Source organism: Pezoporus flaviventris, unplaced genomic scaffold (genome assembly GCF_033815535.1).
Source record: "Pezoporus flaviventris isolate CSIRO_AGI_PZ_B2104156 unplaced genomic scaffold, CSIRO_AGI_Pfla_v1 ptg000029l, whole genome shotgun sequence".
NCBI lineage: Eukaryota > Metazoa > Chordata > Aves > Psittaciformes > Psittacidae > Pezoporus > Pezoporus flaviventris.
This window is the reverse complement of record NW_026892577.1, coordinates 5536341-5555006: the sequence shown is the minus strand read 5'-3', so window position 1 is coordinate 5555006 and position 18666 is coordinate 5536341. Positions and strand designations below refer to the sequence as shown.

At 43.5% G+C, this 18666-nt stretch overlaps 1 protein-coding gene across 2 annotated transcripts; it reads left to right on the top strand.

The window, feature by feature from the left end:
• The first annotated feature begins 46 nt into the window (after positions 1 to 46).
• Positions 47 to 17514, top strand: PLEKHS1 (pleckstrin homology domain containing S1). Of its 2 annotated transcripts, XM_061458704.1 has the most exons (14): positions 47 to 199; positions 1352 to 1443; positions 1549 to 1655; positions 3902 to 4036; positions 5230 to 5305; positions 5959 to 6066; positions 6767 to 6862; positions 10712 to 10822; positions 11361 to 11470; positions 12794 to 13003; positions 13235 to 13336; positions 14425 to 14560; positions 15334 to 15422; positions 17212 to 17514. In XM_061458704.1, exons 1-13 carry the CDS (start codon positions 169 to 171, stop codon positions 15400 to 15402), a joined length of 1383 nt encoding a protein of 460 aa, XP_061314688.1. In that variant the 5' UTR covers positions 47 to 168; the 3' UTR covers positions 15403 to 15422; positions 17212 to 17514. The 2 variants fall into 2 exon arrangements, with proteins under 2 accessions (XP_061314688.1, XP_061314689.1); XM_061458705.1 differs by lacking the exon at positions 6767 to 6862.
• Positions 17515 to 18666: the final 1152 nt, after the last annotated feature.

Below are 18666 nucleotides of genomic sequence, written 5' to 3'. Positions count from 1 at the left end.
TTACATAGTTTTATCACCACTATGAAAAAAACACCTACTTGTGAGGTATTTGTTATTTTCTTAGGCAAGCGTGCATGCAGTGAAGTGCTGCTCAGCAGCAGGTAAAGCCAAAGGAATTAGCTTCAATGTTCTTGCTCTGCTTACTATCGGGTGAAAGAAACTATCAGGATGGCTTCTACAGCTAAAAGAAATTCTGCAGGTACAAAATGTTGTTTCCTAAGGTTTGTTGGTGGTAAGGTTGAATCAGGTTTCAATCCGTTCTTATCAGCATATGGTACCATTCTCTTTGCCCTCTGCCTGCCAAGGATTTTGTGGTGAACAGTAGGTGAAAAACAGGTGAAAACAGCATACTGAAAATATGGAGACCTCACCTGGACTTACACTGTGTATTAATTCTGCCCTCTGCTTCCTTAAAGAATCTGGCCTAAATACAGTATTTCCCTTTATAGCAGAAGTTTCTATTGTCCCTATCACATTCACTGGGAACTGGAAGGTACACTGGTGATGAAGCCTTGACCTCCACTGAAGTCAGTAGTAAACGGGATTTCAAAACCAAGTGTTTCTTGCACCACCACAAAGTTTGGTCACGTTATATTTCCTAGAACTTATCCATATTATGTATCTTCTCTTACTGAAAGTTCTAAAATGAGGTTGTCTCTGCGCCTTTCAGGCACTGGATTCTTCAGAAATCTTTATTTCCCATACATGGTTTATAGCTTAAAAAATTGAATGATACTGCCAGTCCTTTCATTGGAAGTTAAGGTGCATTAATAAAAATGAGATTTTGATCAGTGATTGGAAAACACGAATCCTAAACCTACAACTGGCTATGGAGTACACATGAATACATTCAGGCATTTCCCACCCCCCTCATATTTTACTTTTAAAGGCTTTTCCTGTTGTCACAACATGATTCACAGTGTAAGATGATCTATCCTTAGCTGTGTCTGCAACCTGTCCAAAGTGAATGCCACCTACAGATTCCATTAGGGGCTGCTTACTGTCTTTCAGATCCCTAATTATGAAGTTAAGTAAGACCAGACTCCAGAAGTTAAGTAAGATCAGTTAAATAAGACAGAGGCTCATGATACCTTCCATGATATCTTCCCTACATTGTCACTATCACTTGTTTACAGTCTGGGACAGTGGCCAGCAGTAACATTGACATCAGGGAAGCCTGGTCTGGCCTTATATTTTATAGCCTTGACTTCTGTTTGTCTTCTCTAATTGTAATGTAGTTTATGTGCATTTAAGCACAGAAGCCCAGTGCTCAGCAACAATTTCCAGGTCTTTGTAAGAGGTTAATTGCCAACAAAATAAGTAATGGTGCTGTTCATTTCCCTTTGGTTAGTGAGAACTCCAAATACATTTTGCCCTGAAGGTGGAGTGTGCAAGCACGGATTCCTCATCAAATCACCACCTCTTCAACTTTTCAGCTCACAGGTAAACTAGCACAGATTAGTCATATTCCAGCAATCTCTCAGCAAGCATCTGTTATTTTTGCTATCCTGGAATCTAACAAGACACAAATTACTTTCTCTTCTGCAGAATTCCTGGAAAAGGCGTTTTTTCATCTTGTCCAAAACCAGCAAGGGCAATTACATCCTCAAGTATCTGAAAGGCCAGAACATAAAAGGCTCCATAGATGTTGATCAGTATGTAACTAAATGCATCACTTTTTCATGTATCAACACTCTTAAATGGGCATTGATTGTACAGACACTTGTTGCTGATAGAGGTTATTGATCCAAATCCCACTGAAGTCCAGAAGAGTGTCCTTTTGGCTTTTACAGGCTTTGGGTGCAACATACAATGTATGGTATATATAGAAGTAGAAATCCTAGATTGCTTTGATGAAACATGATACATTTGTGTGAGTGATTGTGGTGATGTGGTATGTGCAAAGCAGACATCCTGGCTCTGTGATCCCAAAGGATTCCTATAACAGAAGATATTTTATCTCCTGTGAGGACAGTGTTATGCAATCACATGCAAGTAAGGATGGGCTATGCCACTCTGAACCGGGGTGCACAACCTTTATATACATATTTATACACATACACATACACACACACACACACACATATATATATATATAAAACCTTATGGCTTTACAAAGTACTTTGCAAGTTATGCAGAGGTTTTCTAGCTTTCACATAGCCCTTTGGGCTGATGCTGGCTGCTCTTACCCCACCAAGAAATTCCTCTGCTTTGCCTGTTTGGGTTAGAAATTTCGAATCATAGAGTAGTTAGGGTTGGAAAGGGCCTTAAGATCATTCAGTTCCAAACCCCCTGCCATGGGCAGGGACACCTCACACTAAACCATGTCACCCAAGGCTCTGTCCAACCTGGCCTTGAACACCACCAGGGATGGAGCATTCACAACCTCCCTGGTCAACCCATTCCAGTGCCTCACCACCCTCACAGTAAAGAATTTCCTCCTTATATCCAAACTTCCCCTGTTTAGGTTTGAACCCGTTACCCCTTGTCCTGTCACTACAGTCCCTAATGAAGAGTCCCTCCCCAGCATCCCTATAGGCCCCCTTCAGATACTGGAAGGCTGCTATGAGGTCTCCACGCAGCCTTCTCTTCTCCAGCCTGAACAGCCCCAACTTCCTCAGCCCGTCTTCACACAGGAGGTGCTCCAGTCCCCTGATCATCCTCGTGGCCTCTCTGGACTTGTTCCAACAGTTCCATGTCCTTTTTATGTTGAGGACACCAGAACTGCACACAATACTCCAGGTGAGGTCTCACAAGAGCAGAGTAGAGGGGCAGGATCACCTCCTTCAACCTCCTGGTCACGCTCCTTTTGATGCAGCCCAGGATACGGTTGGCTTTCTTGGCTGCAAGCGCACACTGAAGCTGGCTCATGTTCATTTTCTCATCAACCAACACCCCCAAGTCCTTCTCCACAGGGCTGCTCTGAATCTCTTCTCTGCCCAACCTGTAGCTGTGCCTGGGATTGCTCCGACCCATTTGTAGGACCTTGCACTTGGCATGGTTAAACTTCATGAGGTTGGCATCAGCCCACCTCACAACCGTGTCGAGGTTCCTCTGGATGGCATTCCTTCCCTCCAGCGTATCAACGGAACATTCATTCCCCCTCAGCACTGTGCGCACTGCAGCAAGGCTGGGTGTCATTGGTCTTGTACTAGCACCCTTCACCGTGTTACATATGGTATGAAATACTTGGAAAGGAAACAGTAAATGTAAAGGGAAATGTAAAGTTAAGGATTTTACCAGTTAGACCTGGAGCTTAATACTCCAGGCTTCTGGAACTGTTAGGCATGGAGGTCACTGTACTCCCATTGCTATTGTGCTGTTTCCATTAAAAGGATTTACATTGTGAAGCTTTCAAAGAAATTCCAATTTGCTCAGTGTGATGTGGTTACATTATTACCATCAGCATTGTTGTTGTTATTTTTACTCATTTAACTTCTTGGGAGTTAATGGAAGTAGTGCTTACATTTAAGGACCCATGAAGAGGAACATTCTGTTCGTCTTCCCCTCCATTGAAACACTGTTAATACACAATTCATTTCAAATCAAATGTATTGTTCTGCAGTGGTTCAAAGACATCTGCCAGCAGTTTTTCTTACTATCATTTCTTTTCAAGACTGTGTTAGACCAACAGCCCCTTTTATAGATCCAAAATCTGGACACAAGTCTTTGCTAAAGTCAATTTTATTCTTCTGCTTGGAAGTTCTCTTCACTGAAAGATCATGTCTTTTGATTGTGTGTGCTTATTACTTTAAGGATATTTTTTTGTTTACCTTTTCCCATGCAGAACCCACCATATTATGCTGTGCTTAGAGTAATATACACAAATACACACATATGTGTATGTTTTTGTCTATGTATGTATAGTTATATAAGATGTTCTGTATGGTTCTCTTAACAGAATCATAAATATTGAAGTTGGCATCAGCAAACCCAAAATGATGGAGATGGTGAGGAAGATGTTTAAATGCCTTCCTGAGCAGGTGATGTCCATCAGCACTGGAAACAGGTGTTACTACCTCATTGGGAGCAGCAGGTAGGCATAGAAAGATGTGCAAATACAGACATTACGGTTAAGATAATGTAACACTGAGCCGCTGGCCCAAGGCAAGGTCCAGCTCCTTTCCAGCCGCTTCCACCCCTTCTTGTGTCTCAGCTAGTGACTGCTTAGCTCTGGGATGGTTGATCAATGGTTCATTAAATGGGAAACTGCTCTTTCCTGTATCATTCCCACGCTTACAATGTCCAACACAAGGGAGTAGCAGGAGCATGGGGATGGTGGCAGCACATCAGTGTGGCAGTGCCACGTCAAACTGTACTATTAAGGGTCAAGGAAGAGCAGAGAGCTTTGTCTTCTCACTCAGTGGCTGCTGGGAGTTAGGAAAGCTTCTGCTCCTTGTGGATAAATCACTGGAAAACTCCCCCAAGTGAAAACAGATCCTAAGAGGAATGCCTGGGGCCTTTACTGCAGCAGGATGGTGTGCTCCCTGCTTTCCCAGGCTGCAGTCCAGTCCTCAGCAGGGGCAGAAACTGCTGCTGTCGAGGTGATCAGCCAAAGCTCAGTTAGGTGATGGAGGACATTTGGCACAGGGCTCCTCTGCTGCTGCTTCCTGCTTTTCCTCTTCAGTTTCCCAGCCACAGGCGTGTCAGGGGGGTTTCTGCCCTCACGCAGAAGAGCAGCTGATGTATGAAATGCTGGTAAGTGCTGAAGGCAAACACATACCTGTGTGCCACCTCAGCGTGCCACCTCATGCTTTACCCCAGGGCACTGCTCTCACAGCCTATGACTGGTGGGAAGTGGTCTGGAATTAATCCAGCTAAATCCACCACAAGCATGAAACAGGGCTTCCCGGGTCCTTTCGTGGCGTGTTTCTCATCCTGCTAGCCCAAATGCATTCCCAAGCCTTGCTAGCTGTGTTTAAGGCAGGACTCAACAGGGCAGCATTACACACAGAAAATGTAGCAGAAAGCACCATCCCACCTCCCCATCTCCATGTCTCTTGCACACACACATACTACTCCCTCCTGAATACCTTTTAGCTCCCAATATTGGGCTGCATCTCTCTGAAGTCAAACCCAGCACTCTCTTTTGAAAGGGAAGTGCACATTTTCCCCGTTGGTTTCAGGAAGCATTGTTTTCGGCCCCATAGGAAGAAGTAGGTAGGCAAATGAGCTTTCCTTGTGTTTTACCTGTGAATAGGTTTTCACTTCTATTGTTCCAAACTACAGGCAGGAAACAGAGGACTGGGTCACTGTGATATCTTCAGTCTGCAAGGAGGCCAAAAGTGGTGGATGCTGCCCTCAGGTGACACGTTTCTGCACTTGGTTTTAGAAAGAAAGAAGTTTGTAATGTCATTAGAAACCTGATTTTGGCTTTGCAAGTTGGCCCTTGCCTTGCTTAATCAGAAATTCGTTTTCCATATAAATCCTGTACCCTGGTTTTATGCATTAAGCAGGTGCTGCACAGTCTGTCTGCTGGGATTGATTTGACATTGAAAGAATCTCTTTGAAGAGTAAGCTACACGGAAATTAGGAGATGATTGACATTATGCTGCAGTGAATTGCACCTTGATGAGTCAGAATGCAAGTCTGTGTGCTATCTTACTGCATGCTTTTTAATTACATTTATGTTGGTTTTACAAACCAACCCACATCTACTCTGTCTGTGTTATGAACCAGCTGAAGCCCTATTATTAGTTCAAGCTCAGTCTCAAGTTTCTTCACCTTGTCAGCCAGCCAGGCCTGCTATTCAGACTCAGCACTAAGCTACTTACATCCCTGCAGCTTTCAGTCAGCTCAAAGTGCAAGCAGAGCAAATCTATTGGCTGAAAAATGTCATGTAGACAAGCACTCTGAGCCATTAGAAGTAGAGATTTGGACTGGTGGGATGCGTTGGTATATTGTAGCCCATGCCCAACTGGTACCTGTCTTTTTACACTGCTGTTATCTTACTTCTAGAACCAAGGTCTTCCAAATTCAGAAGTCAGAAGCCGGCCTTCCTCTTTGCCACTGTTCTTAAATTCTATCGATACGACCAGTTTCCTAGAAAGGCAGAGCTACCAGAAGGTAAACAGATGAGCCATGCTTATAATGAGCTTGTTCTGAGGGGTGACTGTGATATTTGAGTTGTGTAGTTGACTTTTTCCACCACAAGTTCTTCAGAGCTTGTGCCGTGGGTGCCCAGGTGGTCTGTTCTGCTCTCTGATGAGGTTCCTGAGTAGGAGCTAAATGATAACGTCAGAAAGGGCCCAGAAAGGAAAGACTCCTGAGGAAAGCCTGCATGTAAGTAAAGGCAGGTGTTGATGGTGATGAGAAATGATACTCGCTTGCTGTCTCAACTGACTGGCAAAGATTAGCAGGCATGAAATAAGCCCCTGAAGATTCGCTTTGACATGCCTTGGCAAAGCTGTGTGATGATTGTTTTGGCAGCTGCTAGCCACATTCCTCCTGTTTTGTGACTGTGCTTTTCTCTGTCTCTCTCTTCAGGCTGTAACACTTAGAGGGGAGTTCAGATTCAGTTTCTCTGTGCCTTCCAGATCAGATCTTCCCCCTCAGTATTTAAATAGACAGGAAGGAAAGCATTGCTTCTGTCCCAGAGCAATTGCAGTCCTCATCCTCTGGTGACAGGCTGAACAGCAGCCAAGGAATTGTTGGGTTTTCTCTAGTCACAAAGCTGTATGCACATGGCCTAGCTAGAGGAAGCTGAGAGGAGGTGAAGCACATCCAGTGTACCTTTAGGAGTCAACTTCTTTCCTTTTGTATATAGGAGAATGGTTCCTCAGAAGACAAGAACAGGCCTAACTCAGATCCTGGCCCTCATCAGGCTCAGTGTGACTCAGCAAGAGGAATTTTTCCAAGTCTGGTGAGCAGAACGAATTGAACAGCTCTTTACTTCTTCAGTCTGCGGAAGTGACTGTCGGCTCTTGTCTCGCCTGAGTATCTGTAGCTATAGATGATACTTTCCCAGCACACTGAATTGGTTTTCACCGTGAGAGGTTCCTAAATATTTTGCCTGTTGTCTTGTTTAGCAGTGAAAATAACTTTCTCAGAACTTGTTTAAAAACTCTCAGGTTGCTCTGCTTGAGGATTTGCTCCTTCCATTGCATTTCTCCTCCGTGCCACAATCTTCCCAAATGCTTTCTTTCTGCAGTAGCAATTCAATCAATCAAACTGAACTGCTGAACTACAGAACACAGATTTGTTAAATCAAGGCACACCTCAGGGCTGACCTTCTGTCAGCATTAATATGATCTCAGGTAATGTAGCTTCCATATCTGGCAGAGATGATCCAAAAAGGCACAGTGATGAATGTATTACTGCCTGAACGTGCTGACCTGCGTTTCCTGAGCAAAGTCCTGCAGCAATCAGGTGGTTCTCACCCATCCCCTCCCTTCGCAGCAGAGTCAACGGAACAGAAGGCGCAACCAAAGGTCTACCACACCAGAATGCAGTTTGGCAGCCAAGTTTAAACCCAAATATTTATTGGCAGTTTATGCATTGGGCTATGATCTAGAGAATTTCTACTGTCATAGCTAACAGTGTGGTAACTCACGTGCTGCAGTCACCATCCATGTATATGGGCTGGCAGCATGTATGAGATAATACAGCTAAATTTAGTGTAAAGAAGTGAAAATAGTTGAAACGACATTGGAATGCCATGGGCTGTTAGCAAAGCTAAGCTGATACACAGTGCTTTATGAAGCTGCAATAATTCAACTGTGAGTCTGAGCTCTGAAATGCATAGGGTTGACCCTTAGTCTGACTTTAACTATTGCTCCTCTGGATGCAAAGCAAGGTTGTCTTTCTGTCTCTTCCTTATGCATGCTTTTTCTGTCTCATTCGTTAATTCTCCTCATACTTACGATGCCTCAGGGAGCGTGTATTATATGTATTACATGCAGCTGTCTAGACACAAGACGGACTGACCATGAGGGTTAAAATACAAGGAATCTGCATTTTACCTTTTTAGCCTGAAGCAGAGGCAATAGCAGGAAGCTCGTCTTTCTGTTTCAGCATGTGTGAAAATAACTGACCTTGCCATGCAGCTAACAAGAAACAAAAGTATTTGTCCATTCGATAAAAATACTTCAGTTGCCTCATAAGTTCAGCATCTGCTAACATCTCCAGATCTATTCTCTGCTCAATGATGTCTAGACAGCTGATTTCCACATTAATCCCGTGTATTTACTTCCTTTCAGAAGTATGACTCCACATTTCTAGCATCTGATGGGTTTCGCTTTTTACTGGTGGTTCCCTCATCCAGGCCCAGATCTTGTTCAGTAGCCATTACTCATGCACACACAGGCCTTTCAATGTCAGCCAAGTCTAGTCACACAGGCAAGGACCCTGCAGAGGCCTGGGGACCTGGCTCCCTTTCAGTTCACTTTTTGGACCTACCAAACCAAATCTGACTCAGCAATTCAGTATCAGCTATTTTGATACACAGCTTTAAATACCTGAAATACATCAAAGTAAGGAGCCCTGACTTGCATCACCCTACACTGAGCATTACTGTGTTGAAGGCAGCTAGGCATCCTTGTCAGGACATTTTAGACACAGAGAGAGATTTTGATCAGTTCCTCTGCCCAAGTGCAACACGTAACTTTCCCTGAGGAGCCTATAATTAACAATTACTCAGTTGTTATCCAGGTATCATGTCCATCTTGTGCTACAGCAATTTTTCTCCATAGTCTACTTTCTCTCTAATATAAGTCCACATCATAGAACGATAGAATCATAGAATAGTTCGGGTTGGAAAGGACCTAAAGATCATCCAGTTCCAAGCCCCCTGCCATGGGCAGGGACACCTCACACTAAACCATCTCACCCAAGGCTTTGTCCAACCTGGCCTTGAACACTGCCAAGGATGGAGCATTCACAACCTCCCTGGGCAACCCATTCCAGTGCCTCACCACCCTTGCAGTAAAGAACTTCCTCCTTACATCCAATCTAAACTTCCCCTTTAAGTTTTAACCCGTTACCCCTTGTCCTGTCACTACAGTCCCTAATGAAGAGTCCCTCCCCAGCATCCCTATAGGCCCCCTTCAGATACTGGAAGGCTGCTCTGAGGTCTCCATGCAGCTTCTCTTCTCCAGGCTGAACAGCCCCAACTTTCTCAGCCTGTCTTCATACAGGAGGTGCTCCAGTCCCCTGATCATCCTCGTGGCCCTCCCCTGGACTTGTTCCAACAGATCATGGTTCAACAGAGGCATAAAGGTCTTGTTTAGCTGTTCAATTGATAATAACTATACACTGAAGTTAACTGCACTTCTCTGGTGGTAAAACCTGGAGGAACAGGGATGTCCATAAACTGCTTCGTGGCAATGCAGTGCTGCTGCAGCTTAACCTTCTTCCCACTTTCCCTGTAATCTGCAATGGTACCAAGGAGAAACACTAAGCATTTAGCAAAAGATAGCCACTGTCTGTGATTGAAGGCTCAGTTTGGGAAGCTGATGAGTGCTGTCAGCTGAGATTTCCTAGGAGCTGGAGGATCTCAAGACTTCATAAAATCACCTCCTCTTCCCCCTTCTCCTGAAGTGTTTACTTGTTTGATTGATCCATAGCCCCTGAAAAGCCACTAGGAAACTCATTCATGACTTTGGATCATGACTGCAGAGCCAGCTTTGCTCCTGCTGTGGTTTTGTTATGCACTTCTTGAAGGATCTTTGGAGGTTTGTTCTGACTCCTACTGCATGAGTTGCTTTGTATGTTGTTTATACCAACAAGGAACAAAAATACCTTCATAATCTTTAATATCTATTCGATGCCAGTTTCCTCTCTTTACATGTAAGAGAGTAATTAGTTTCATTTACCTTGAAAACAGTAATATATTCTGTGGCATACTTAGCAATTATTAAAGCGATCACCATGGAAACCAAGAATGTAAGTGAAGAGATAAAAAGGGGTTGAATCACAGACATGGCGTGAAGAATTGCATTGGGAGGCAGCTAAATACTAATTACCAGTCTTCACTACAGTGAAGTCAACCAGGAGATATGAAAATCAATCATTTATCTTTGGGACTTAGAAAGGTAAATGTAGTGGAGGGATTAATTTCTTCTTGATTTACCAAATTGCCGCAAACTTAGAATTTCAAGTATCTATGAAAGCAGAATCAGTCAGGACACAAAGGATTCCGTGTCAGATCTGCAGGCCTCCAGTATATGTTCTAGTGCATGGAGAAGTATGAGCTATTAGACTTCTCATTAGTCAAGGAAGTCCCAAATTCACTCTTTACTTGATAGCAATTAAAAGGTGCTTAAAAAGGACAAATGCATCATGATCCACATCTAGGTTTTCCACATTTTTTTTTCCAGGTGCAAAGACTTTAGAACTCAAGTGACCTTAAATGCCTGCAGGTTCATACCTGAAGTGTTTAACTCACTTGATTTTGAAACAAAACAACAGGTTGTGAACACACAAACCATTGCAATTGCCTGGTTACCACAAACCCATCTATGAGAAGTACTAATGTGATAATACCAGTAGCCAGTTTTGTCTGTGTGCAGTGGATCTCAAAAACACAAACATAGAAACCTTGTTTCTAAACCAGACTGGCTCTGAGCATATCTCTCTTTAAAGAGAACCATGTTTTTCCATGTTTTCTGTGGATGCTTGCCGGTGCTATTACTTCTCCATATAGATTAAAAAAATACATCTTAAACAAGCTGTGTAACTGGACCTGTTAAATACAAACCCGTTCTTTTAACAGGATAAAACTCTGGGAACGTGTGAGGAAAATCTGCTGTCGTCAGATACAGATGAAGACATCAAACTGGATGAAGAAGATTATTACCAAAGTCCCCGCAATATTTTAGCCCAGGTAGTTTGTCAGTTGTTTTTTCTGTTGGTTTGTTAGCATCTCCAAGGAGACGGAAAACATTTAATGAGCCAAAGAGGAACTTGTCTAAGGAGCCACTAGTACCTTGCAAAAGAAATACATAGATAAAGAAGAAGGTAACAGAGATTTCATTTGCACAAGAAAAAAATACACTGGACTTATTTCAAAGGAGCCTTCTGGTAGAAAAGCTGCATAAAACAAACCAGTGCTTTAAAAACACTGTAAAATATTTTGGTGCCTACATTTCACTGTGAAACAAGGGAGCAGGAGAAATCATACTGGTAATTTAAACAAATTTTGCCCCTGATTTGGGAGGCTCATTCCTCCAGGCTTCCCATGTAGTTAGTGGTCAGGAGAAGCTACACTGCAGAAGTCCCAGCCTCTCTCCCAGGACTGTACAGCCAAGCTATATTAGCTGATGTGTTTAAACAACATGAGCTCTGAACCAAACAAGGAAATTAAGATTTTCTCTCTAGGCAGAGCAATGATACTAATGTCTTATGTTATGTGTTTTAAACAGTGGACTACTGAGGTATCAAATCCTGACCCTACAGCTGGATTTGATGTGCAAGAGAAAGCAGTGCAGATGAACCCAGTACAGGAGAACATTTATATGCCAATGAAATCACTGTAAGTCACAACTTCATTAAGGTTTGTGAATCAAGTGACAAAGTGGTACAGATAGAGCTGTCCTCTGTGGTATTTACATAACAATATCTAGAGGCTGCATCTTGTTTGAGTGAATCCTTCTTTGGTCTTGGTTCAGAAAGTTGAGAATTTGTGGCAATACCAGAGTGAAACTCAAACTCATCAAGGTGAAATTGAAACTCACGTTGCAGACTCATGCATTTGGATGTGCTCTGGCTATAGAATGCAGCACTTTTTGTTGACTCGTACTTTGGCTGGGTTTTCATGACATAACCCACTGCTTCACTCAGGTACTGTAGCCAAGGCCCAGCAACCCTTTGGACAGGTACTTTCCAAACAGGCAGCATTATCTAGTGGTTAAAAGAGAAAGAGACTTGGGGAAAAGCTGGAAAAACTTACTGGAAAAGCTCCAAGCTTTCGCAGAAGGAAGTTCTGTGATCCTGAGTAGGTTGTTTCCTTCCTTCCTTCCAGTTTCTCTTCAAAGAGCAGGTCAGATGCTGACTACAGTGTTTTGGCATGTCACAGAGACAGACCTGAACTTTGTAACACAGCATTAATGCCACAAGGAAACTTTACAACGTCCACGGTCTAGCGCAGTACACTGACGTGTGCCTTCACAATAAAACCGTACCTCCTGACCCAGAGGACTCGTCATTAGCTTTTAGCTGTAGCCTGCCTACTGACAGTCAGGTCTTATGCCACATAGTGGGAGGCAATTGCAAGTGCAGACACATGAACCAGTTGATTGCAATAGATCTGTTCAAGCTCTTCTGTGTCTTTGGCAGTCCCTGGAGGGAATTACTATAAAACTCTCACTAGTCAATGCCATTCAAGTTAAAATATACCAAACTCTACCAGCTTTTGCTATGAACCCCAGTCTTGTTTGGGGTGTGGAGGGGATCCCGCTCCAGGCACTGTAAGGCTCATCAAATAAACCTAAAATGAGTTCAAGCATGTCGGAATTATGTCCCCTGTATCTCCCAGGGGACAGTGTTAAATCCCTTCAGAAGCCAGTACAGCCAAGGCCAACACTCTGCACTCAGTTTCTTTATCCAGGCATGTTGTTAGCTGGAATGTTTTCGGGCTTAATGAATAGTCTTTAAATACTGAAAAGGTTTATTTTGGGATTTATGGTCCATTTTTAGAAGGACTGTTTATTTTATTTAGCTGTAATTTTGTCCACTGGATATTCTACAAGAACTTGTTATTCTTTGCTTCACTGATGGCTATTTGATCAGCTTCAAACACAGCAAGAGTGCCTGGAATGGTCAAACCACTTCATTTTTTATCACTGTGCCTCTTCAGTAGGTTGCTGGATGAGAGCTGCCAGCTTACATGCAGACGTGATAGGCTCCCATCTCTTCCCAAACGCCAGCACGACAGCACGTGTCCAGGAGACTTGGAAGCAAACAGAGACCTACAATTCCCAGAAAACAGCACCAGCCAGCAGCCAACCCTCCAGAGAAGGCAAAATTCATCACCACTGTCAGTGGTTCAGTTGTCTATACTGCTCAGGTGAGTGTCATTGCAGAGAACATAGGCATGTTCATGGTTTTCAGCTGTGGCGCTGGTAGAGCATGTCAAGCCTTTCAGAGTTCAAGGAGCATCTGTATGACACTTTCAGTCATATGATTTAGTTTTAGGTAGTCCTGTGAGGAGCAGGGAGTTGAACTTGATGATCGTTATGGATCCCTTCCAACTTGAGATGTCCTGTGATTCTATGGTCTCTGATGTTTTCCCTCACAGTCAAATTAAAGATGAGACCCAGCTGCAGAAGTTGGATGTTTTCGTCCCCCTGGCTGATATTGACAGTTACCTAAAGCTTACCGAAGCAGCAGGACAAATATGGTGAGTTCTGGATGTCTTGTGGTGGTGCCTGTCAGATGTGAATGAGTGGCTGTCAGGTCAGTTAATCCTAAATAGCTTGTCATGGAGAGTGTCAGAGACCAGCAGGAAAGAGAAACTGGAATTTCCATAGAATCATAGAATAGTTAGGGTTGGAAAGGACCTTAAGATCATACAGTTCCAACCCCCCTGCCATGGGCAGGGACACCTCACACTAAACCACCTCACCCAAGGCTCTGTCCAACCTGGCCTTGAACACTGCCAAGGATGGAGCATTCACAGCTTCCCTGGGCAACCAATTCCAGTGCCTCACCACCCTCACAGTAAAGAATTTCCTCCTTATATCCAATCTAAACTTCCCCTGTTTAAGTTTTAACCCGTTACCCCTTGTCCTATCACTACAGTCCCTAATGAAGAGTCCCTCTCCAGCATCCCTATAGGCCCCCTTCAGATACTGGAAGGCTGCTATGAGGTCTCCACGCAGCCTTCTCTTCTCCAGGCTGAACAGCCCCAACTTTCTCAGCCTGTCTTCATACAGGAGGTGCTCCAGTTCCCTGATCATTCTCGTGGCCCTTCTCTGGACTTGTTCCAACAGTTCCATGTCCTTTTTATGTTGAGGACACCAGAACTGTACACAATACTTTAAGTGAGGTCTCAAAAAGGTCCCATCAGGACAGCAATGGATATCTTGCAGTTATATCATAGATAAAACATATGTTAATAAGTTTTAATTTCGTTCTTTTGGAATGACTTCAGAAACCATCTCAGGCAAACATTGGGCTAAAACATCTACAGCAAGTCTTTTGGACTGCAATCCCTGACTTTCACTGATGAACTTGCTAGCACCAGTCTCACTTGTTAACATGCTGCAGTGTCAGTGTCATGCGCTGGTTTAGGAGAAGCTGTTGGGATGGATGAAGCAGCTTGGTTTCAGCTAGAAACAGATCATAAAGTTGCAAAGTCGTTGAACCTGTGTGTTATTTTCAGAGGGCAGTACCATAAACACAGTCCTGTTCATCCATTGCCATTCTGTTAGCAGTGACTGGGTATCCCATATATTTCCTTTATTGTCTGTTCTCCAAATGCCCTAGTGTCTCCCAGTGGACTGGTCCTCACCAAGTGGGTTGCTTGTTTAACCACGGAGACCATATAGTGGCTGTGAATGATCTGCAACCCCGGAACGTGGAGGAGGCTTACTTCTTCATCAGCAGGTCCACAAGAAAGGAGGTAGGCTTAACTAACCTGAAGGTGAGAGTCAAATGAATCAAGCCAAATGAGAAAGGAAGTTGTCTTTTGCATTTCTAGTGGCTCCAATCAAACCACTTTACTCTAAGTTTGGCATGAACAACTTCAGTACCAAATAGCTCACCAGCATCATTCTGATGTAGCATCACTCATTCCTGGGCTATTTGGGGAGTGCAGGCTCAGCACTGCTGTGTCTGAGGACTTGATCTCAAGGAGTCTGAGCAATCCCCAGAGGTACTACTGAGCAATTAGTAAATTAAAGTTACTTGGTATTTTTTTTTGCCTGAGGCCTGTGATTTGCAAACTTTGGGAAATAAACAATGCAATGCTGTTGCTTGTAGTGGTTTTGGGTACTGAGGGCAGAGCCATAGACTCTTACCCCCTGTCGGTTATCAAGCACTCCACATCTCCTTGTGTGATACCACCTTTTGGAAGAGTGTGGGAGATTTCTAAGGGGTGCTTTAATACCACTGTGATCTGCTACATGTTAATACCTATGTGCCTCTCAGTTGGACTTGTATTTCAGTATCCAGGTTCTCTGACCCACACCTGAACTCATTCATATTTGAATTTGCTGAGAAAGTTGAGGTTATCAGATGCTGTTGCCATCTAAAGAGAAGAAAGCCAGTCTCAGCAATGAAAAAACACTTATCTGTCTCAATAGGGCATTTTCACTTAGCTGGTTAAAATACAAGTCAGGTAGTAGCACAGATGTTGACCAGATGTAACAAGCTATAAAAATCTCTTTTTTTTAGGTGAAACTTACTGTTTGTAGGATTCCACATTCAGATATCTTCCATGTTAAAGACTGCTCATGTTCCTGAAAAAAGACCTCAATGATTAAGTAAGTGCCAAAGTTTAAGGCAACATATCAGGGAGAAGAATGTGATACATAGAATATGGAGATAATCTCTGTCTTCTAAAGCTGCCAGACATCTTCTGTTGCTGAAGTACAAAGAACTTGGAATGTGGATTTCATTTTATGTCCCAATAACTTATTTTGGTGACATGGATGCTATGTGTTTGGTTTGTATTTCATGTTAGCATGCAACTGAGTTACATGAAAAAACCTGAGTGTCAAATCATTTATGAAACCTCTGCATTATGTGTACTTTGTACTTCAATAGTAAGTGCTGGTTCACACCTCTGCTCACCTCTTTACACTGAATTACATTGTTTTATACCAAACTCCTGATGAGTTAGGGGTGTGGAAACAACCTCCATTTGGAACAAAGCCATGTTTTCCCATAGCTACAGAAAGGCAAAGGCAAGCTGAGAGCTGTACTGTTGGCTGGTGAAAAAAGTGTGGTGCAGTGATTCAGTGGGGCCTCCTTTTGTGTTATGCCCCTCTTATGTTACAGCCACAAAAATACACTCAAGGAATGACAGGAAAAAGAGCTGGTTGGAGAAGAAGAATGTGTCTGGAGCACCTTTGGGTTCATTGGCAACCAAAATCAAGCCCTAAGTGATGAATAAATGAATGGATTTGGGAGAGAGGAGGGCTGGCCTGCTCTGTGAAAGTGTTACTGGTAAAAACAGCTGGGAAAAAGAGAGAGAGAAATGATGCATACAAAGGCATGTGCACTCATCCCATTGCAAACAGAGCTCACTGGAAGAGTTTTGATGCCACCAAGTACCACAGGGATGTCACTGGTACCACAGCATTTCCAGACCAAGTGCTCATTTGTTTCCCAAACAAGGACATTTTCTGCAAACATTTATTTGTGAATACATCTTGCTTCCATTGCTGTCATAGAAACATGACTGATTTTCAGCTAATACCACACTTAAAAGGTGTTGGTGCTTGATATGGACCTGCCTGCAGGGGTGCCTTTAAGCGGATGCCAAAAGGGAGCTTTGTTCTGTACTACAGTGACCTCTGTTGCTTACAGAAGTGATGAGGTGTGTAGGGAGGACACATGCCTGTTCTCTATACGGATATGTACACATTTGTACGTACATGTTTGTGTGCAGGTGTATTTACATACCTCTATTATAGAATCACAGAATGGTTGGGGTTGGATCTTAAGGATCTTATATTTCCTTATATTTCCTTAAGGATCTTATATTTCCAACCCCCCCGTGAGGTAGATTGCATTAATATACAGTGATGTGGAACAAACTCAATCACTGGTTTTGAATACAGAGAGTTTTATCTTGCCAGAAACAACAAAATAACTCATGGGTTTACTAGGCGTAGGATTATTGATACTGAGAGATCTGATTAAGGTGGAGTTGACCCAAAGGAGGTATTTGTCCAGCTTCCAATTGAATTAGGCCAAGCCAGCTACTACAGTAAGAAACTAGACTCACTAAAATCATCATTAGAGCAAACTTACTCCAGTAGTAAATTTGACAAATACGCTTTGTATATCGCTTTTAAAATCCAGTCTGGACTTTTAAACAATCATTATAAAATTTTATGTAACGAAAGATGAAATCAGCATCAGTAACTCAAAATGAACCAACATAAATATTTATACAATCTCTTCTGACTCAGCTCCTATTCAAAAGCTTAATTTCCAGTCTGCATGTTTCCACAGCCTGTCTCTTCTGCTTTTGAGATAAGAGTGTTTGGGACGTGCTTATTTCTCAAGGTGGGAAAGCATCACCTTTTCCTATTTCTGTTTCAGTGGTGTTCAAAGGCCTGAATTCTGCATAAAGACAGAGGGAAACCCCAGTTCTGGAGCTACAGAGGCTGAAAATGGAAGAAAAGACATTCCCTGGAAGCTCTTCTCCAAAGCTGCTGTGGGATTCCATCACTCTGCACCATCTCTTTGAGCACAACAAATCCATTTCTGGCTAAGGAGTCTCTGAGGGATGGGATGCCTGGCTGTCACCATACAGGGCTTCTTCCAGCTCTGTAACTGTGTCATTCTGCCAGGATAGACTCTAGACCCGAATCCTGAAATCACAGATCATCTAGTTCAAGAATATGCACCCTCACCCTTTCCTGCCCAAGGCTTGCCTAAGCCTTTTGAACTTTAGAAAAGGAAAGTACAAACCTTCCTGTGCTGTTCCGACTCGTCTCTCTGTGTAATCAGGAAGATTTTACTAATATTTACACCAGATGATTTTTCTCTTGCCCTGTTTGCAGTGGGCACAGGGAATGGGGACTTCCACTGTCTCCAGAGAAATCTTCATTCTAGAACGTGTTTCTTCTGATTCCTTTTTTTTTTAGGCCAAATAGACTACATTAGAATCATAGAACAGTTAGGGTTGGAAAGGGCCTTAAGATCATCAAGTTCCAACCCCCTGCCATGGACAGGGACACCTCACACTAAACCATGTCACCCAAGGCTCTGTCCAACCTGGCCTTGAACACCGCCAGGGATGGAGCATTCACAACCTCCCTGGACAACCCATTCCAGTGCCTCACCACCCTCACAGGAAAGAATTTCCTCCTTATATCCAACCTAAACTTCCCCTGTTTAAGTTTTAACCCGTTACCCCTTGTCCTATCACTACAGTCCCTGATGAAGAGTCCCTCCCCAGCATCCCTGTAGGCCCCCTTCAGATACTGGAAGGCTGCTATGAGGTCTCCACGCAGCCTTCTCTTCTCCAGGCTGAACAGCCCCAACTTTCTCAGCCTGTCTTCATACGGGAGGTGCTCCAGTCCCCTGATCATCCTTGTGGCCCTTCTCTGGACTTGTTCCAACAGTTCCATGTCCTTTTTATGTTGAGGACACCAGAACTGCACACAATACTCCAGGTGAGGTCTCAGGAGAGCAGAGTAGAGGGGCAGGATCACCTCCTTCAACCTGCTGGTCACGCTCCTTTTGATGCAGCCCAGGATACGGTTGGCTTTCTGGGCAGCGAGCACACACTGAAGCCGGCTCATGTTCATTTTCTCATTCTTTCAGCATTTTTCCCAACACTTCCTGAAAGTAAGTGGTCATATGCCACAGAACTGCAAGACAAACACCTTGTGTTCCCGGTTATGGGTGAACAAAGGAGGTGAGGCAGCCGTGAAGCAGGTTCCTGGAACTTCAAGAAGAAACATTGCCGGAAAGAGGTGACCTAGAGAAGAAGCTGTGAACCGTACATGATGGTAGGAGGAGATCCACTGCCATGGAACCTGCACGTGG

What these genes read in the sequence shown, in the direction of transcription:
- PLEKHS1 (XM_061458704.1), top strand. Translation starts at nt 169, where the DNA reads ATGGCTTCTACAGCTAAAAGAAATTCTGCAG. An exon ending in AGCTAAAAGAAATTCTGCAG is followed by an intron (nt 200 to 1,351) that starts GTACAAAATGTT and finishes CCCTTTGGTTAG; the next exon opens with TGAGAACTCCAAATACATTT. An exon ending in GGCTCCATAGATGTTGATCA is followed by an intron (nt 1,656 to 3,901) that starts GTATGTAACTAA and finishes TTCTCTTAACAG; the next exon opens with AATCATAAATATTGAAGTTG.